Source organism: Chelonoidis abingdonii, chromosome 1, assembly GCF_003597395.2.
Source record: "Chelonoidis abingdonii isolate Lonesome George chromosome 1, CheloAbing_2.0, whole genome shotgun sequence".
NCBI lineage: Eukaryota > Metazoa > Chordata > Testudines > Testudinidae > Chelonoidis > Chelonoidis abingdonii.
In genome coordinates, this window is record NC_133769.1 from 359,747,037 (window position 1) to 359,762,055 (window position 15,019).

General features: G+C 48.1%; 1 protein-coding gene across 3 annotated transcripts in view; it reads right to left on the reverse strand.

Moving 5' to 3' along the window:
* The window catches only part of CAPN5 (calpain 5), a 135,122-nt gene that overhangs the window by 49,482 nt on the left and 70,621 nt on the right, over positions 1 to 15,019 (reverse strand). For all 3 annotated transcript variants that reach the window (XM_032771511.2, XM_075061801.1, XM_032771513.2), the window contains one exon: positions 3,128 to 3,259. In XM_032771511.2, the coding sequence (XP_032627402.1) occupies positions 3,128 to 3,259 (132 nt within the window). The remainder of the gene's footprint in view (positions 1 to 3,127; positions 3,260 to 15,019) is intronic.

The window sequence follows — 15,019 nt, forward strand, 5'->3', positions numbered from 1 at the left end:
CCCAGAGCCCCCTCCCGCACCCTGAACTCCTCATTTCTGGCCCCACTCTGGAGCCCGCACCCCCAGCCAGAGCCCGCCGCACCCCAACCCCAATTTTCTGAGCGTGCATGGCCAGCCGTACAATTTCTATTCCCAAACATGGCCCTCGGGCCAAAAAGTTTGCCCACCCCTGGCCTAGATAATCTAATGCTCCCTTCTGGTCTTAAAATCTATGAATCAGAAGCAATACTGCAGTGGGCTCTTGGCCGGTGATGTACAATGCTGCTGCATTTCCAGATTACTAGAAAGGGGAGTGTTGGGAGAAGATTCTAGCCTTTGCCCCAGACCTGAACACAGCTCCTCTTTAAAAAAAAAAATAGATACAAGAGGCAGGCAGGCAGGAGCCCCTGAGAATTATGGGCTTGGAAAATTATGAACAAACAGAACAGAACTGCCAGGGGACAAACAGCAATGAGATAGGCAAGCAGAAATAATTAGCTCTCTAATGGTCATTACTTCTGCGAGATCGGAGGCTCTTAGGGCAGGACCGGAAGCGAATGGTGAATGGCAAAGGCAATTTGTATACTGCATTTAATAGCCTCAAAGTTAAAAAAAAAAAAAAAAAGCCCAATCTTGCTTCACACACACAGAAACCCTGAGAAGTAGTGAACTGTCACTGGGGGGAAAAGCTTAGAAAAGCCTCATTGATTACCCAGAGAGTGACTGGGTCTATTAGATAGCCAGCGGTCCCACTGAGGGGAAGCAGGGATGCTTTAACAAATAAACATCCCAATACAGAGGTTCAGTCCAGAGGTTTGATTAGGCTAACCATGCTTTAAAAGCTAAATATCAGGATTGTGCTGCTTCTTGGTTACTAGCAGCACAAAAAGGAGGACAGGAACATTACAGCTTATGCGCCTGCAACTTGGGGCCTCATCCAAAAGCTCCCCGCAGAGGCTGATGGCAAAACTTGACTTCAGCGGACACTGGATGAGGCTCTAAGACAGCACAGCAATGCAGAGTGCAGCAGCACAGGGCTTCCTGAAGGCAACACAGCTAATGAGCTTCTTAGCATATCCAGCACTCCTGTAATCAGTGGCGGACTACTGCACAGGCCAACAGGGCTCGTGCCCAGGGACCTTGGCCAATTTGGGGCCCACAGAAAAACTTCCCCCTGCCATGGCCCCAGGGGTAGAGGAGCTCTCGCTTCCTGCCATGGCCCTGGGACTGCAGTGGGGGCACAGAACGTCTCCAGTCTCAAGGCCACAGTGGGGAGGTGGGACCTGGAAAAGAGCAAGCGGGGCCACAGGGAAGGGATTGAATGGGTGGAGTCACAGAAGAAGGGGCTGAATGGGGTGAGGCTGTGGGCAGAACAGGGGTGGAGTCAAGGCAAGGGGCAGAACAGGGTGGGAGAATGGGTGGGGCCACAGGAGAAGGGGTGGAACAGGGTGGGACCAGGGGTGGGGTTGCAGCAGAAGAGGTGGGAGGAAGAAAACAGGGGTGGGACCGCAGGCTGAAGGGGTGTGGCAGGGCCACGGTTCTGGTGCTGGACTCCCCCCACTTGTTCCGGCGCAGGGCCCCAGGAGACCTTAATCCCTCTCTGCCTGTAATACAGGAACCAGCTAAGATAAGAATAATCAAAGCTCATGCTCCAGGGTGTAAATCTCACCCTATACACAAACAACTATAATGGGCCCATGCTACACAGCTGCTTGCATTCCTTGAACCAACCAGCCTACAGTCAGTCTGGGGGCCCCTGCTTAGCTTCTTGATTGAAGCCCAAGATTCAAGGCCAGATCCTCAGCTGATGTACATCAGCATCGCTCTGTTGACATCGATGAATGATCTGGCTCTCCGTGTACAGTCTGCCCCAAGTTCCTCTGCCAGGCAACATTACAGGACAGGAGATGCAGGTGAGGAATGTGCCCAGAGATGATAAAAGCATGTGTTTTGGAGATGGCAGAGGCGGCAGAACTGTGGGTAGAGGAGACTCGTTATTTTCTACAAGTTCTGTAACTTTTAAAAGCCATTAGATGCCTCCCTCCCTCCATCATAGCGTTCCTGTTATACCATTTTTCTCAAATTAATTTAACTGCCTCACACGAAATTCCACCTTGTGCTTGCCACCACGTTCCCTCTGCCACCCAGCAGCACCTTGATCCCACCCACAGAGCAGGGGCTGCATTCGCAAACAGTGCTGCAAGGAGGGAATACTCTGCAGGAGCGGCAGGAATATATTGCATTGCAGTACAGCACGGGGAGACCAGGCGAAGGCAGGCATTACTGTCTGACACCTCTAGAGGGCACCACTGGCTGCCTACTGCAGCTGGCATCTGGGAAAGCCTTCTGTAAGCTGCATTTACACCCGCACTTTTGTGGGTGAAGATTATGTCAGTCGGGGGTGGGGTGGGGGGCTGTTTTTCCACACCCCTGACCAATAAAGTTTTACCAACACAAGTGCTAGTGTAGACAAAGCCTAAGTCAAGCTTCAGCCCTGATTTAGCTTCCTCTCGCGTATCCTTCGTAGATGCTCAAATATTGCAACAGGCGATTGTGTAACGTTAACCAGACTATGGGTTAGATTCCCATCTTCCCCCACCCATCTCCAAGCCTCGGGGTGCCTGACAATAACTCAGGGGATAGAATCCCCATATGTAATTAAAACTGTCTTGAGAACCTCTGCACTCTGCCCAGTACCGCAGTGTCTGGGCTGCATTAATTCAGATATTACAGAGATGGATGCAGTTTAAATAACGAGAGAGGGATTAGATATAAACAAAGGTAGGGCCAAATCAACCCCCTGGATCCAAACATCCTAAAATTTGGCGTGCGTAAAATCTGGACCCTAAATGTACAACTTGAGCTTGGGTCTGGTGTTAATTCATTAAAATAAACACAGATTTACACCAGTTAAGGATCTGACCCAAAGAATCAGATCTGGTGTGGTGAAACAGAGATCAGTGGAGTCACTTCTGATTTACACCAATTTAAGTGTGAGAAGAATCAGGCCTGAGCTATTTATCAGGTGTATAATTTTAAACCGTTTACCAGCAGGAGACATCATTCAGGAGATGACCTGTTAACTTCCAGAACACATGACACCAAAGCTTTGCAAAGGTGCCTTCACCAAGCACAAGGACTTCCTTACCTTCTGCCACAGAGATTCCCGGGAGGCCAGAGAGGAGCAGGCTGCCACAAACCAGCAATTCCCAACCTGGCCCTGGTGCAAGTCATGGGAACTGATTCCATCCACAAAGAGATAGGGGTTGTCACAGATCTCCTAGAGGAAGAGAGGGGGGGAAAAAAACCACAAAAGGTGAATGGGCAGCAGGGTTAGGCTTGAGAATTGGGGTTACCCTTGTCCTCACTAGTGGCACTGTGCACCCCTTCCCCGGCGCACACACATACACCCCTCTATCTCCAGCTACCATCCTATCCAGACTAGAAAATCAACCTGTGGATGAAACCAAGGACCAAATTCTTCTCCCCGTTGCACTGGTGCATTGACTTCAGTGGAGGCACTCCAGATTTACACCTAATTTGGCAAGATATCCGAGCCCACGTGTGACTTGCTCATGAACAGCCCCCAATACTTTAACAAGACAACTCAGGTGCCTGCGGACCATGTGGGATCAGGGCCATCCCCAAGTGCAACTGAGAGTGGAAACTGCTTCTTGGTGCCAAGCACCATCACCTGAGGACTGCTCGAGCTGAAAGGGCCAAGCCATTTACAACACACCTTTTGCAGAAAGTGTGTCGGCTCTGCAGCAAAACAAGGCAGACTCTAGTCTCTTGTCTACAATATGTGTACGGTGTTGTGCTTGGCATAGCAGAGCCTTTATCTCAACTCGGCCCTCTAGATGCCACTGTGATACAAATAATAGATTCTGTACCTGTTAGCAATGGGTGTAGCTGAACCAGCACTGCCAGAGAAATGCTAAAAATCCACAGGGCAGACAAGGTCTAACAGACTGCTCGGAAGGGGCTTTCCCTGCCATTCAGATGCATTTTCCCTTTGTTTAACTCAATTCCACTGACCCCATTCTCCGGTCTTGCCCTTTGCACTCTTCAGACAGGTGGGTTGTATCCCTCTGCTCCTAAGCTCCGTTTTCACTTAGCCGAGCTACAGATATTTTCCTCTTTTAGCCTTTCCTAACAAGTCAACCCCTCCAGCTTCTTCCTGGCTTTAGCTGTTATTATTACTGGTTATTGTTTGTATTGCATTAGTCCCTGCTCGACTAGCGCTCCTAGGTGCTACCACAACACACAAATAAACAAACACATGGTTTTGATTTGCCTGGGGGGAGACTTTGGCACATACTCAGGGGCAGAGTCATAAGTTCCTAGGCTAGATGGGAGGATTGTGATCATCTGCTCTCACCTCCTAGTCACTCCTAATGCAGGTCTCTGCCCCATGCTCTTGAGATCATACCAGCAGGGTTCAGCACAAGCGCTAAAGCAGGAGGGTGAGCTGTAAAGGCTGAAGGGAAATGGCTAGGAAAAGCCATGAAAACAGGGTGGATAAAACTTAATAATTAAAATAAAAAACTCGGATTTTTTTTTTTAAATTTAAATCGGATTTTTTGATAAAATGCTTTTTGAGGAAAAAACCTAGCTAAAGATAGTTAAAACTAAGATACATGATAGTTCAACGATATCTCATCATGGAATAGGGATTATAAATTCTAATTTTATAGCAGGGGTTGGCAACCTTTGGCACACGGCTCACCAGGGTAAGCACCCTGGCAGGCCGAGCCAGCTTGTTTACCTGCTGCGTCCGCAGGTTCGGCCGATCGCGGCTCCCACTGGCCGCAGTTCGCCGCTCTAGGCCAGTGGGGGCAGCAGAAAGTGGCGGCCAGCACATCCCTTGGCCTGCGCCACTCCACTTCCTCTAAACTGAGACAATATATTCATGTAATGTTTAAGAAAAGTTTTGTAAATGAGTTCCAATAGTTCATGGATTAGGGACCCAATCTTATGGGGTTCCAGGGGCTTCTGGATAGAATATTTAGGTTAATCTTTCTATCTATCCAATGGAACTCAGTGCTCAGTCTAGAAGATACCATCAGAGATGCTTAGTTTTGCAGTTCTCAAACTGTGGATTTGCGTCTCCAGAGATAATATGCTTGTTAACAGCAAAAATGTTTTAAAATAAATAATACATAGAGGTGAGAAATAACAGACCTCAACCTTATTGTCCCTCTGCAAATTTGTGTACACAGAGTCAATCCCTTATTTCTCTCTAAAAATGCCAAGTTTCAAAAAGTTCAATGAATAGAAGATTGGTGAGGGCAGAACAGATCTGGACAAGGAGAAGAAGTCTGGAGGTACAAGAGTGAAACTGTTTGAGCAGCATGTTCCAGAAGTCTTGAGGTCTTTCTGAGTGTAGCCTTCATTGATCTGAGATCTACCATATCCTTCTCTCACTAGAAGGGAAAACCTATAATGGCAGAAGGCCATAAAAGAGACCCAGTTGGGAAATATTTTAATGAAATTCCTCTACCTGTGGAAAAGACAGACATAGGGATCGGGGCAAAAATCAGTCAAGGGACTGATCCTGCTTTGAGCAGGGGGTTGGACTAGATGATCTCCTGAGGTCCCTTCCAACCCTGATATTCTATTCCATGAAATATTTCATAAAACATGCGTGCGAAATGCAAATAGTGCAACAAAGAAATGCAAGGCCTGGTTGCCTGTATGAAACAACATCACAGGAAGTGTTCCTTCTCAGGAGGAAGCTGCGTTGAAGATGATGAAAGGAACATGTCTGAACATGCAGGATCTTCCGGTTGGCAAACTTTTTTATTTCATACTTCTTTCTTAAGTACTTCCTGTCTTCCTTCTGGGCTATTCTTGAATTCTCATGTTTGAGCAAAAAATATAGTTGTTACTCTCTGGTACTATCATTTTAGATGCAGTTGTGATAAAAAATAAATAGCTGAAATCGACAGATCTTCCTTTTACAATTTCACCTTTAAAGTAGTACTGAGTGTCAGTGAATGCAATGAGTAATACTAAATGAGTAGTATGGTAATAATAATTAATAACTGCATTGACTTATTTTGTTTAGCAGAATCCATCCTCAACCTACAGGATTCTGAAGACTATCCATCTTCAAGATCACCATCATTTTCTATAGTTTCAGAGTTATCTGCCAATGATAGTGTTTCAGTCACATCATGTATGTCACATAGCCAACAGTGTATCACTTGTAGCAAAAAGAAAAAAAAAAAATTCCGTCATCCAGAAACAACGATAGATAAGCCTGTGATAAGAACCAGCAGATTACAAAAAGAGGCAACTGATGAAAAAAATGCCTGGTTTATTTATGCAACAAACTCTCCTTTCTGTATGATTGAGAACCCACACTTCATTAACATGGTTCAGTCGTTAAGACCAGGATACAGTCCACCCAACAGAGCAGATGTCGCTGGCAAATTGCTGGATAAAGTGCATGAAAGAGAAATTGAGCAGCGTGCAAAAGGTCTAGGGGGTGAAACGGTTAACCTGAGTCTTGATGGGTGGAGCAATGTCCACAATGATCCTGTTGTATGTACTTGTCTGACAAAAGAAGAAGGGAATATCTTCCTTACAGAAACAATTGATACATCAGGAAATGCACACACAGCAGAATACTTACAAGAAGTAGCAGAAAAAGCTATAACAAACTGGAAAAAAAGTTCAAATGGCTAGTACGCAGCTTGGTCACAGACAATGTTGAAAATGCATCCAAGATGAGAAGGAACTATTTAGAAGAGAGCAAAGAGAGTCCCAAGCTAATATCATACGGTTGCAGTGCTCATTTGATGCACCTCCTAGCCGAAGACTTCAGTGTTCCAGAAAAAGGCTAATGTTGTTGAAATTGCAAGATACTTCTGTAACAACCACTCTGCAGCAGCCGCTCCAAAAAAAGTGCGAGGAACCAAGCTAACTCTCCCACAAGACGTGCAATGGAACTCAGTAGCGGACAGTTCTGAGCACTATATCAAGAACTGGACTAATCTGATGACAGTTTGTGAACAAAATAATGAAAAAAATAGATGGCACTGTCACAGCCAAAGTTCTCAACACTGGGCTTAAGAGAAATGTTGAACACATGCTGAGGGCTTGGCTACACTTGCAAGTTGCAGTGCTGGTGAGGGGGTTACAGCGCTGCAACTTACCAGGTGTCCACACTTACAGAGCTCAGCCAGCACTGCAACTCCCTTCCTGCAGCGCTGGCTGTACACCTGGTCCGCTACAGGTGTAGCAAATCCAGTGCTGCTGATGCAGCGCTGCTCATCAGGTGTGGACACTCACCAGCGCTGTTATGCCTCCCAGGGTATTTAGAGTTCCCACGAATTTCCCTGTATACAACTAAACGGAAAGGGTACTCCCCGGAGCTACTTATCTACAAAAACAAACACAGCTGCTCTTGCTGCAGCGAGCCGAAGCTGAGTCTTTACTCCCTCCCTACCCCCCGCCCCCGCGCGAGAAGCTGCTTATCTGGTCGAAGCTTGTCTTACATTTGGTGATTGAAGAGGGGAGTGGGGGAATGGCTGCTAACGATAGCTAGGGTTAATGTTTCTTTTTACTGTTAAAGGGTTAACAAAGGGAACCAAAACACCTGACCAGAGGACCAATCAGGAAACCGGATTTTTCAAGAAGACGGGAGGGAACTTCTGTGTATGTCTTTGTCTTTGTTCTGCCTTTTTTTGTTTTCTTGGGCTTATGAGTGGAAGAGGTTTTCTTTTTTTTTTTTTCCTATCCCAAAGCTCTTCTACCCTTCTGTTCCCAAGTTGTGAGTACAAAGGAAAGCAATAGGTTTACTATATGATTTTGTATTTACATGTGTGGTGTGCTTGGAATGTTTTAAATTGGATACTTTTGGATAAGGCTGATTTATATCATATTTTCTTTAAGGCACATAGCCCTGTGTTATGTCTCTTGATGCAGTGATCAATGTCAGCTGTGTTTTCTTTCTTTTTTTATAAAGCTTTCTTTTTACAAACTGTTGATTTTCTTTCTAGCTTAAGGCACAGGGGCTAGAATCTCTGCTGCAGAGGTACTGTCTCTCTCAGGGAAGATGGGAGGGGGGAAGAAGAGGGCGGGGGAACAGGTAAATCGTCTTCTCTGTTTTTGTTTTCAAGGATTAGCGGGAAATTCTCCTAGTATCCCCAGGGCGGGAAACATCTGGAGGAAGTAAGAGCAGGAAGGGAAGTGAGTTATTTCCCGTTTATTGGAGGCTTTCAGGGCATCTGAGTCTTGGGGAGTCCCCAGGGAAAGGTTTGGGGAACCAAGAGGTTTATCAGGTACGTCAGCAATCCTGATTAGTGGCAGCGAGATAGATCCAGCTGGTATTCAAGCTTGGGAGGTTCATGCTAAGCACCCAGCTTTTGACGCTAAGGTCCAGATTTGGGACAGAAGCTTATTACATGGCCATAATTGCAGGCAGGACGCTGTACAGTGTCTGCTCCAAAAATCCCTAGCTTGTCTACCACCGACGCTCTCCGCTGTACACTCCACCCCACCGCCCCTGCTTTTGAACTTGCCAAGGTCAGTGGAGCTGTCACAGTGTCCTGCTCCAAAAATCACTCTCTCTGTCTCCCGCAAGCTCCCTGCTCACACTCCCACCCCACCCCCCTCTTTGAAAAGCACTGTTTGCAGCCACTTGAACGCGGCATAGCTGCCCAGCATGCACCCCTCCCACGCCGCTGCAAAAATGTCTGCAAATGTGACCACCACTGCCCGCTGCGGTTGCTGCCTCCGTGTGCGGCCACACTGGCCACGGCGTCTGGCCCTACACAGCCTGTACGACACAGCTGTAACTACCAGCGCATTGCAAAAATGTAAGTGTAGCCATGCGCCCGAGTATCCTGAAGCTATTTCTGCAGCCTTGAACAAAAATGCAGGGAAATAGCTGATTTCATTATGCGAATCTGTTGAAATTTGGAAGAACTGAGTGAGATCTTAAAAAAGAGCAATATGCAATGACAGAGTTAAATTACAAGCATTAAAAAAACGAATGGGACAAGCCCTATCTCCAGCTCATTTTCTTGCAGATTATGAACAAACAGGAAAATGATGGTGAAGACGACTGAGTTAGCTGCAGAAGCCAATATTTTAAGTTTCTCATGTTGACCTGGCTGACATAGTTGATTTAATTTTTGGTTGTTTTTTTTTTTTAATATTTCATTTAACTATTTTAGTTAAAAACCAATTTTAACAAAAACAAACTGGATTTTAAAAACCTTGAATGTTTAACTAAATTCAAAAATTCATATGTTTGTTTTGTTAAAATATTGTATGTTTGCTGTTGAGGAAAAAAATCCAGAATACATAATGTTGTCGTTTCAGTTAAATAAAAAAATTTAAAAGCCTGTCTGGTAATGTTCTCCTCCTAATACAGCATGGCTAGAAAATCCTCCAAATATTAATGATTAACCCATTGAATTGGAGATAGTTCACCTCCCAGTGACCTCATAAATATCTGCTTCAGTTACCTTTGGTAAATGAAATAACCAAACAATCATTCATTTTCTGATATACCTGTAAAACAAATCTGAAAAGTTTTCAAAATAAATCAATTTAAAAATGTATAGTGTGTACCTTCTAAAAATAAAACCTACATTTATCTCTGAGCTGTGAAGAATATGTATTAAGGGTATAAGAACTAACAAGAATGCACTTTTATGTAGAAATCCATGATTAAATCGAGTTTTCCTGACTACATTTAAATCAAATCCACCCTGCATGAAAAACACCAAGGACTTTCCCCACTTTTTTCTAGATGGATTTCTGGCAAAGGGCACATTACAGATGCAGAGGTGAATGACACCACCACGCTTTTGATTTCAGAGGGAAAGGAGAAGGGAGGACGCAGCGACATTGTCACTGACCCTGTAAGGCCAAGAGCAGACACTTCCCCTCGAGGCTGGTTTATCACACACATACCCCGCACTGCCTGGCTCTGAGAGAAGGAAGCCAGGTGAATTCTAACATTAACACAGCCCCACCTGAAAGGCAATCAGTGAGTCAGTCACTCTCTTGTCAGGCTGTGTGTGATCAGGAGAGTCAGACACAAACACATGCACCCAGGGCTGTGTTAAGCCTTATGGGTCATGCCTAAAAGGGCGGAGCGCAGGCTCCCAGGCAACCAGCTCAAACAATTCTCAAGGTGCTAACCTGCCTCTACCTGGGCAAGAAGGTGGTTTTTCAATCAATCAAGGCCTCCTCTCTACAAATGTTTACAGAACAGGCATTATTTAACAGCAGTGACAAATTCTGGGTTTGAATGCCAGTGAGCTACTTGGAGAAGGAGAAAGTGTCCATCTTATAGCCAACTGAATACCCTTATAGACAGGGCCACAGTGTATGTAAAATAAATGAGCCCACGGGGTCTGTCCTGCTCTCCTGACTCACGTGAGCAGTCCCACTGACCCCAGTGGAAACATGCACATGGGGAAGGCCAGTAGGATGCAGCCATCATGCATTGGGCCAGATTCACCAGCACTCACTGGCTCCTTTACACCAGAGGGGCATAAACTTGGTGCAGCTGTTTCTGCCGGAGCAGCACAAAGCAGGCAACGCATGCTGGTGCCTCTGGCCCAGCATCTTCATAACCATCACTCCCCATACTGCTCATACAGCACTTTCCACCCCATCACAGTGAACGCCATTGCACCAGCGAGCAAAGTGAGACAGAGTTCAAGTGACTCCTTCAAGAACAGGTGGTGGGGTGAAATCTTGGCCCCCTTAAAATCAGTGGAAGTTTTGTCATTGACTTCAGCGGGGGCTGGGATTTTAACCCTGCAGTACCACACGGCTGCGGCTGGAAACTGGCCAGGGAGCCAGCAGAGGATCCTCCAGCAGCACAGAGCCAACGTCCCAGCTCCTACCCACCTGCACTCCCAGCTGCAAGTTAGAGGGCAAGGACAGAAATAAGGGGGCCTGGCACTTGCTCTGCGCCGTGCCGATCCCCAGCGACCATTTCACCCTGGCGGCAGCACCTTTCATGGTGCTCTTATTACCGCATGGGGTCCAGCTCCACACACAGCTACTCCAGAATGAGGCTCAGGATATGCTACTTTTGCACTGCCTGGCGCCACCCTATGCAACAGGCTTCTTGGGATCTAACCCAGTGGAGTCAATGGCAGCACTGGCAGTAGAACCCAGAACTCACGTGTCCTGGTCCCACACCCGACACAACGGACCTCCCTGCCTCCACCAACTTAACATAGCCACCAAACCAACCAAGTAACAAAAGCCCCTGGTGCACCAGAGCCCTGAGCTGCGGTGATTTATATCTGAGACAGGGCTGCAGTGTGTTAGGTGCTGTAGAGCCAGACAGTAAGAGCCAGTCCCTGCACCACAAAGCTACATAGACAAGAATGGCCAAGAAACGTGAGATAAGCCCTAGCACAGCTTTTGCTATGGATCAGGACCACACGCTGTCCCCGGCTGTCTTTTAAAATCCATTTCTACCCACCACTGTAGATGTGTCCACATGCAAACAACTCTTTGGGAGCACAGCCTGCAATTGCCCTTCCCTTTAAAGCAGTGGTCCCCAAACTTTTCAGGGTTGTGCCCCTCTTAGCCCTGTCCGCCCCCCACCAGCCCAGGCTGGGAACAGGGATGTGGCTCTGGTGGGAGGGGGGGAGGATGCAGACAGGGGTAAAGGGGCTAAGGCTGGGGGCGGGCCTGGGGCTAGAGCAGAGCCATGCCTGGGGTTGGGAGCAGAGTTCCAGCCGGGAGCCAAGGCTGGGGTTGGGGCAGGGAACTGAATTGAGGCTGGGGGCAGGGGCAGGGCCATGACTGGGAAAGAGATTGGGGCAGAGCGGGGCTGGGTGGAGCTCCCTCCCCATCCCATTCCTGGATCGGGCTCTCTCAGACCCCCCAAATGTTCCTCTGTGCCCTCCGGGGGGGGGGCGCCCCACAGTTTGGGGACTTCTGCTTGAAAGGATTGACAAGTCTGGGTGGCATTAGAGGACCCTACAGGTCAAGATTTCAAAATCAAGTAAGATTTTGTAGTATTCCCCTCTTAGCTACAAGCATGTGTAGGATCATGTCTCAGAAACTAGCTCCTGGGTCCTTTTATTCTGTGCACAGTGCTCAGCAGAATGGGCTCCTGGTCCGTGACGAGGGTTGCTGGGTGCTACTGCACTACAAATAACCAATGAAGAATCTGGGAGGGAAATGGAGCCCAAAGTCAGGGTGCTGGGGAAAGAGAAAATGTCTCCATCCGGGTGTTGCGATAGCACCCACCGCTGCAGTGTGTGGGCACTGAGCAATCTGAGTCTCGATTCCACTGAAGTCAATGGAGCTGTGCCAGCTTACCCCAGGACAGGGATAGGGGGATTCCCCCTTGTAGTCTCCAGCGTATGGAGCATGTTTTGGGTGCGGCAAAGGAGCATGCCCAAACTGCTACAGTGCTTTGGCTAATACTGGCTACTTCAACAGACCCTGGGCCACTGGCCATTAAGGGTAAGTTAGGGCAGCCCTGAGACTGCTCTAATTTACACCAGGAAAGGGGGGGGGGTGACCTTAGAACACAGGGAGGCAAAAAGTTGGCTTAAAGTCATATTTGCTCCCCTCCCCTCTGTTTCTGTGTTAAGTGGAACTTGGGTAGAGCTGAGAATCAGACCCAGAGCCTTTAAAGCATTTTGGGTCCTTCTGGATGAAAGGTGCTATGTACAGGTGTGATGAGGCATCTGCCCCACACTGGCCAGTAAGGGGTTAATAGAGCCCTAGGGAAGCTGCACGAAAAGTAGCCAATAAGAGAGAGGCTGTGAGGAGTAGCCAATCAGGTCCCATATAAAAAGAGCCTCAGGGCAGAGCAGGGTCAGTAGCTGCCTGGAGCTGGAGGAGGGTGACCTATGTCTGGAGTGGGCTGTAACCCTGTAGCCCCTTGGACAGAGCAGTGCAGACAGGAGCTTGGGGAAAAGAGATGGTGCGGCTGAGACTGAAGAGGGTGCTGTGGCTGCACGGACGTGACCCAGCGAAATGCAGTGATAGCAGAGGCAAAGGAACTCAGTAAGTGACTGCAGTTCGGGGTGTCCCTGGGCTGGGACCCGGAGTAGCGGGTGGGCCCAGGTTCCCCTCACTCACCACTGGGGAAGTGGCTGGACTAGGAGCTTAAACTTCTCCCAGAAAGAGGGGGAGGAGGGGAACAGTGACATAGCCAGAGGGCTGAGCCACAAAGAGTTCCTGAGGCTGCGAGAGGGACCGCAGGCAGATGCAGTGATGGTGTGCAAGCTGTGCACAGGAGGCGCTGGCCTCAACCTAATACCCAGAAAGATCAGGAGATGCCAGACTAGCAGTGACAGCCCCATGACAAGAGGCAAAAGAAGGAACTATTTATAGTGACAGAGACACACCCCAAAAGTGACTGACTTCAATGGAGCCATGCCACTGTACACCAAATGAGTGCCCGGCCCTTGGACTTTAAAGTCCATTATGAAAAGCAAACTTATTGGAGCAAATGTTATATTTTGTGCTTCATGGCGTGACTCCGTCTCCTACAGAAAAGCATCTGTATTATTCTTCTTCTTTCCCCAGTGCTGAGTTGCTGGTTTTTCCCCACCATTATTTCAGTGACAGTTAAGCCAGAAACCACCCTCCTTGCACTTTTCTGCCAGTCTGATTCCATAGCGGGATGTGCTCAGTAAATCACCCGACGTAACTGGCTTCTTAATTGGTCACTGTCCCCTTGTAAATATATCCAGAAGCGGAGTATTGCCCTGGATTCAAGCAGGGGTCTACTTCATCTAAAGCCATCTGTCTGCAGGATGTGGGGCGGGGAAATAACCATGCGCAGACTGCATGCCAAGATCACTTTCCATTAACAGAAACAGACCATTCCAGTTCCTCTGCCAAGCTGATCACTCCAGAGGGGTCCAGCTCAGGGAGTCCTGGGTAAAGCAGCTGCAGTAGTCCAGACTGTCAGATAGGCTTATCCTTCTCTGGCCCACAGCACCATACTCTCTACTGTGAGACGGTGAGACGGGAACAAGCCTCCTATGCTGCTATGGCAGAACTGTAAGGGTGTCTCTCCACTGTAGTTTACTCAGGGGTCACCCAAACCCCTCATTCTGCCCACACAAAACACCCTCTCACCTGAGGTTGGTGGTGTTTTAACCCAGGTGAGCTGGTCTGGATGAGGGGATAGGTTAGAGCTCGGCCAGTAACCCGCCCACTGTGCAATGAGGATGCAGGCTAAATCACTTGAGCGCTCATAGTCCTCCAGTGCCGTCCCACAATTCCCCCTTGAAGGACAGACGAGTTCTCAACAATTCACTTGGAAAGTGTCAGAGCGGCTCAGCGTACTGCAGCACAAAGAACCCTGAGATATACCTGCAGGCGTCCTAGGGACCCAAGTGGGGGAGCACAGCACTGGTGAGGCACAGTAACCTGGGCAGGGCTTCACGGTGGGGCTGCTCCCACCTATTATCCGAGAGAACACTGCAGGGAACATACACCCTGTGACTGATGACACACAAGGCTCCATTAAACACATGGGAAAGGCAGCTGCTCCTCTTCTGCAGTGGTCCCTGCCCAATACCACCGAAGAGAAGTCCGTATAGCTCCTGGATACCTCCTCTTAGCAACATTCATTATTACAGTAATGCTTGGAAACCCCAGCCAATTCATTATTACAGTAATGCTTGGAAACCCCAGCTAGGCACTGTACAGACCACAGCAAGAGACACTCCCTGTCTCATAGAATTACAATCTAAATAGATGCGGTGGGGGCAGGACTGAGGCACAGAGCAGGGAAGTTACTTGCCCACGGTCCCCCAGCAGTGGCAAAGCTAGGATTAAAACCTAGATCTCAATTTCTAATCCAGTGCGCTCTCTACCACAGCCTCCACCTGATGGCTCTAAGCACTTACCATCCCACTGAACCAGTAGCCCTAATTCCAGCCTCTGTCTGGACCATTTGCTTAAAGGGAACCTCCCTGCACTTGCTATCTCTTCACTGTTGCCCCTTCCTGAAATCACTAGAGGAAGAGCCCATAAACGTCACAAGCCCCCAGTTTCAGCTGCTGCCACCTTCCTACTG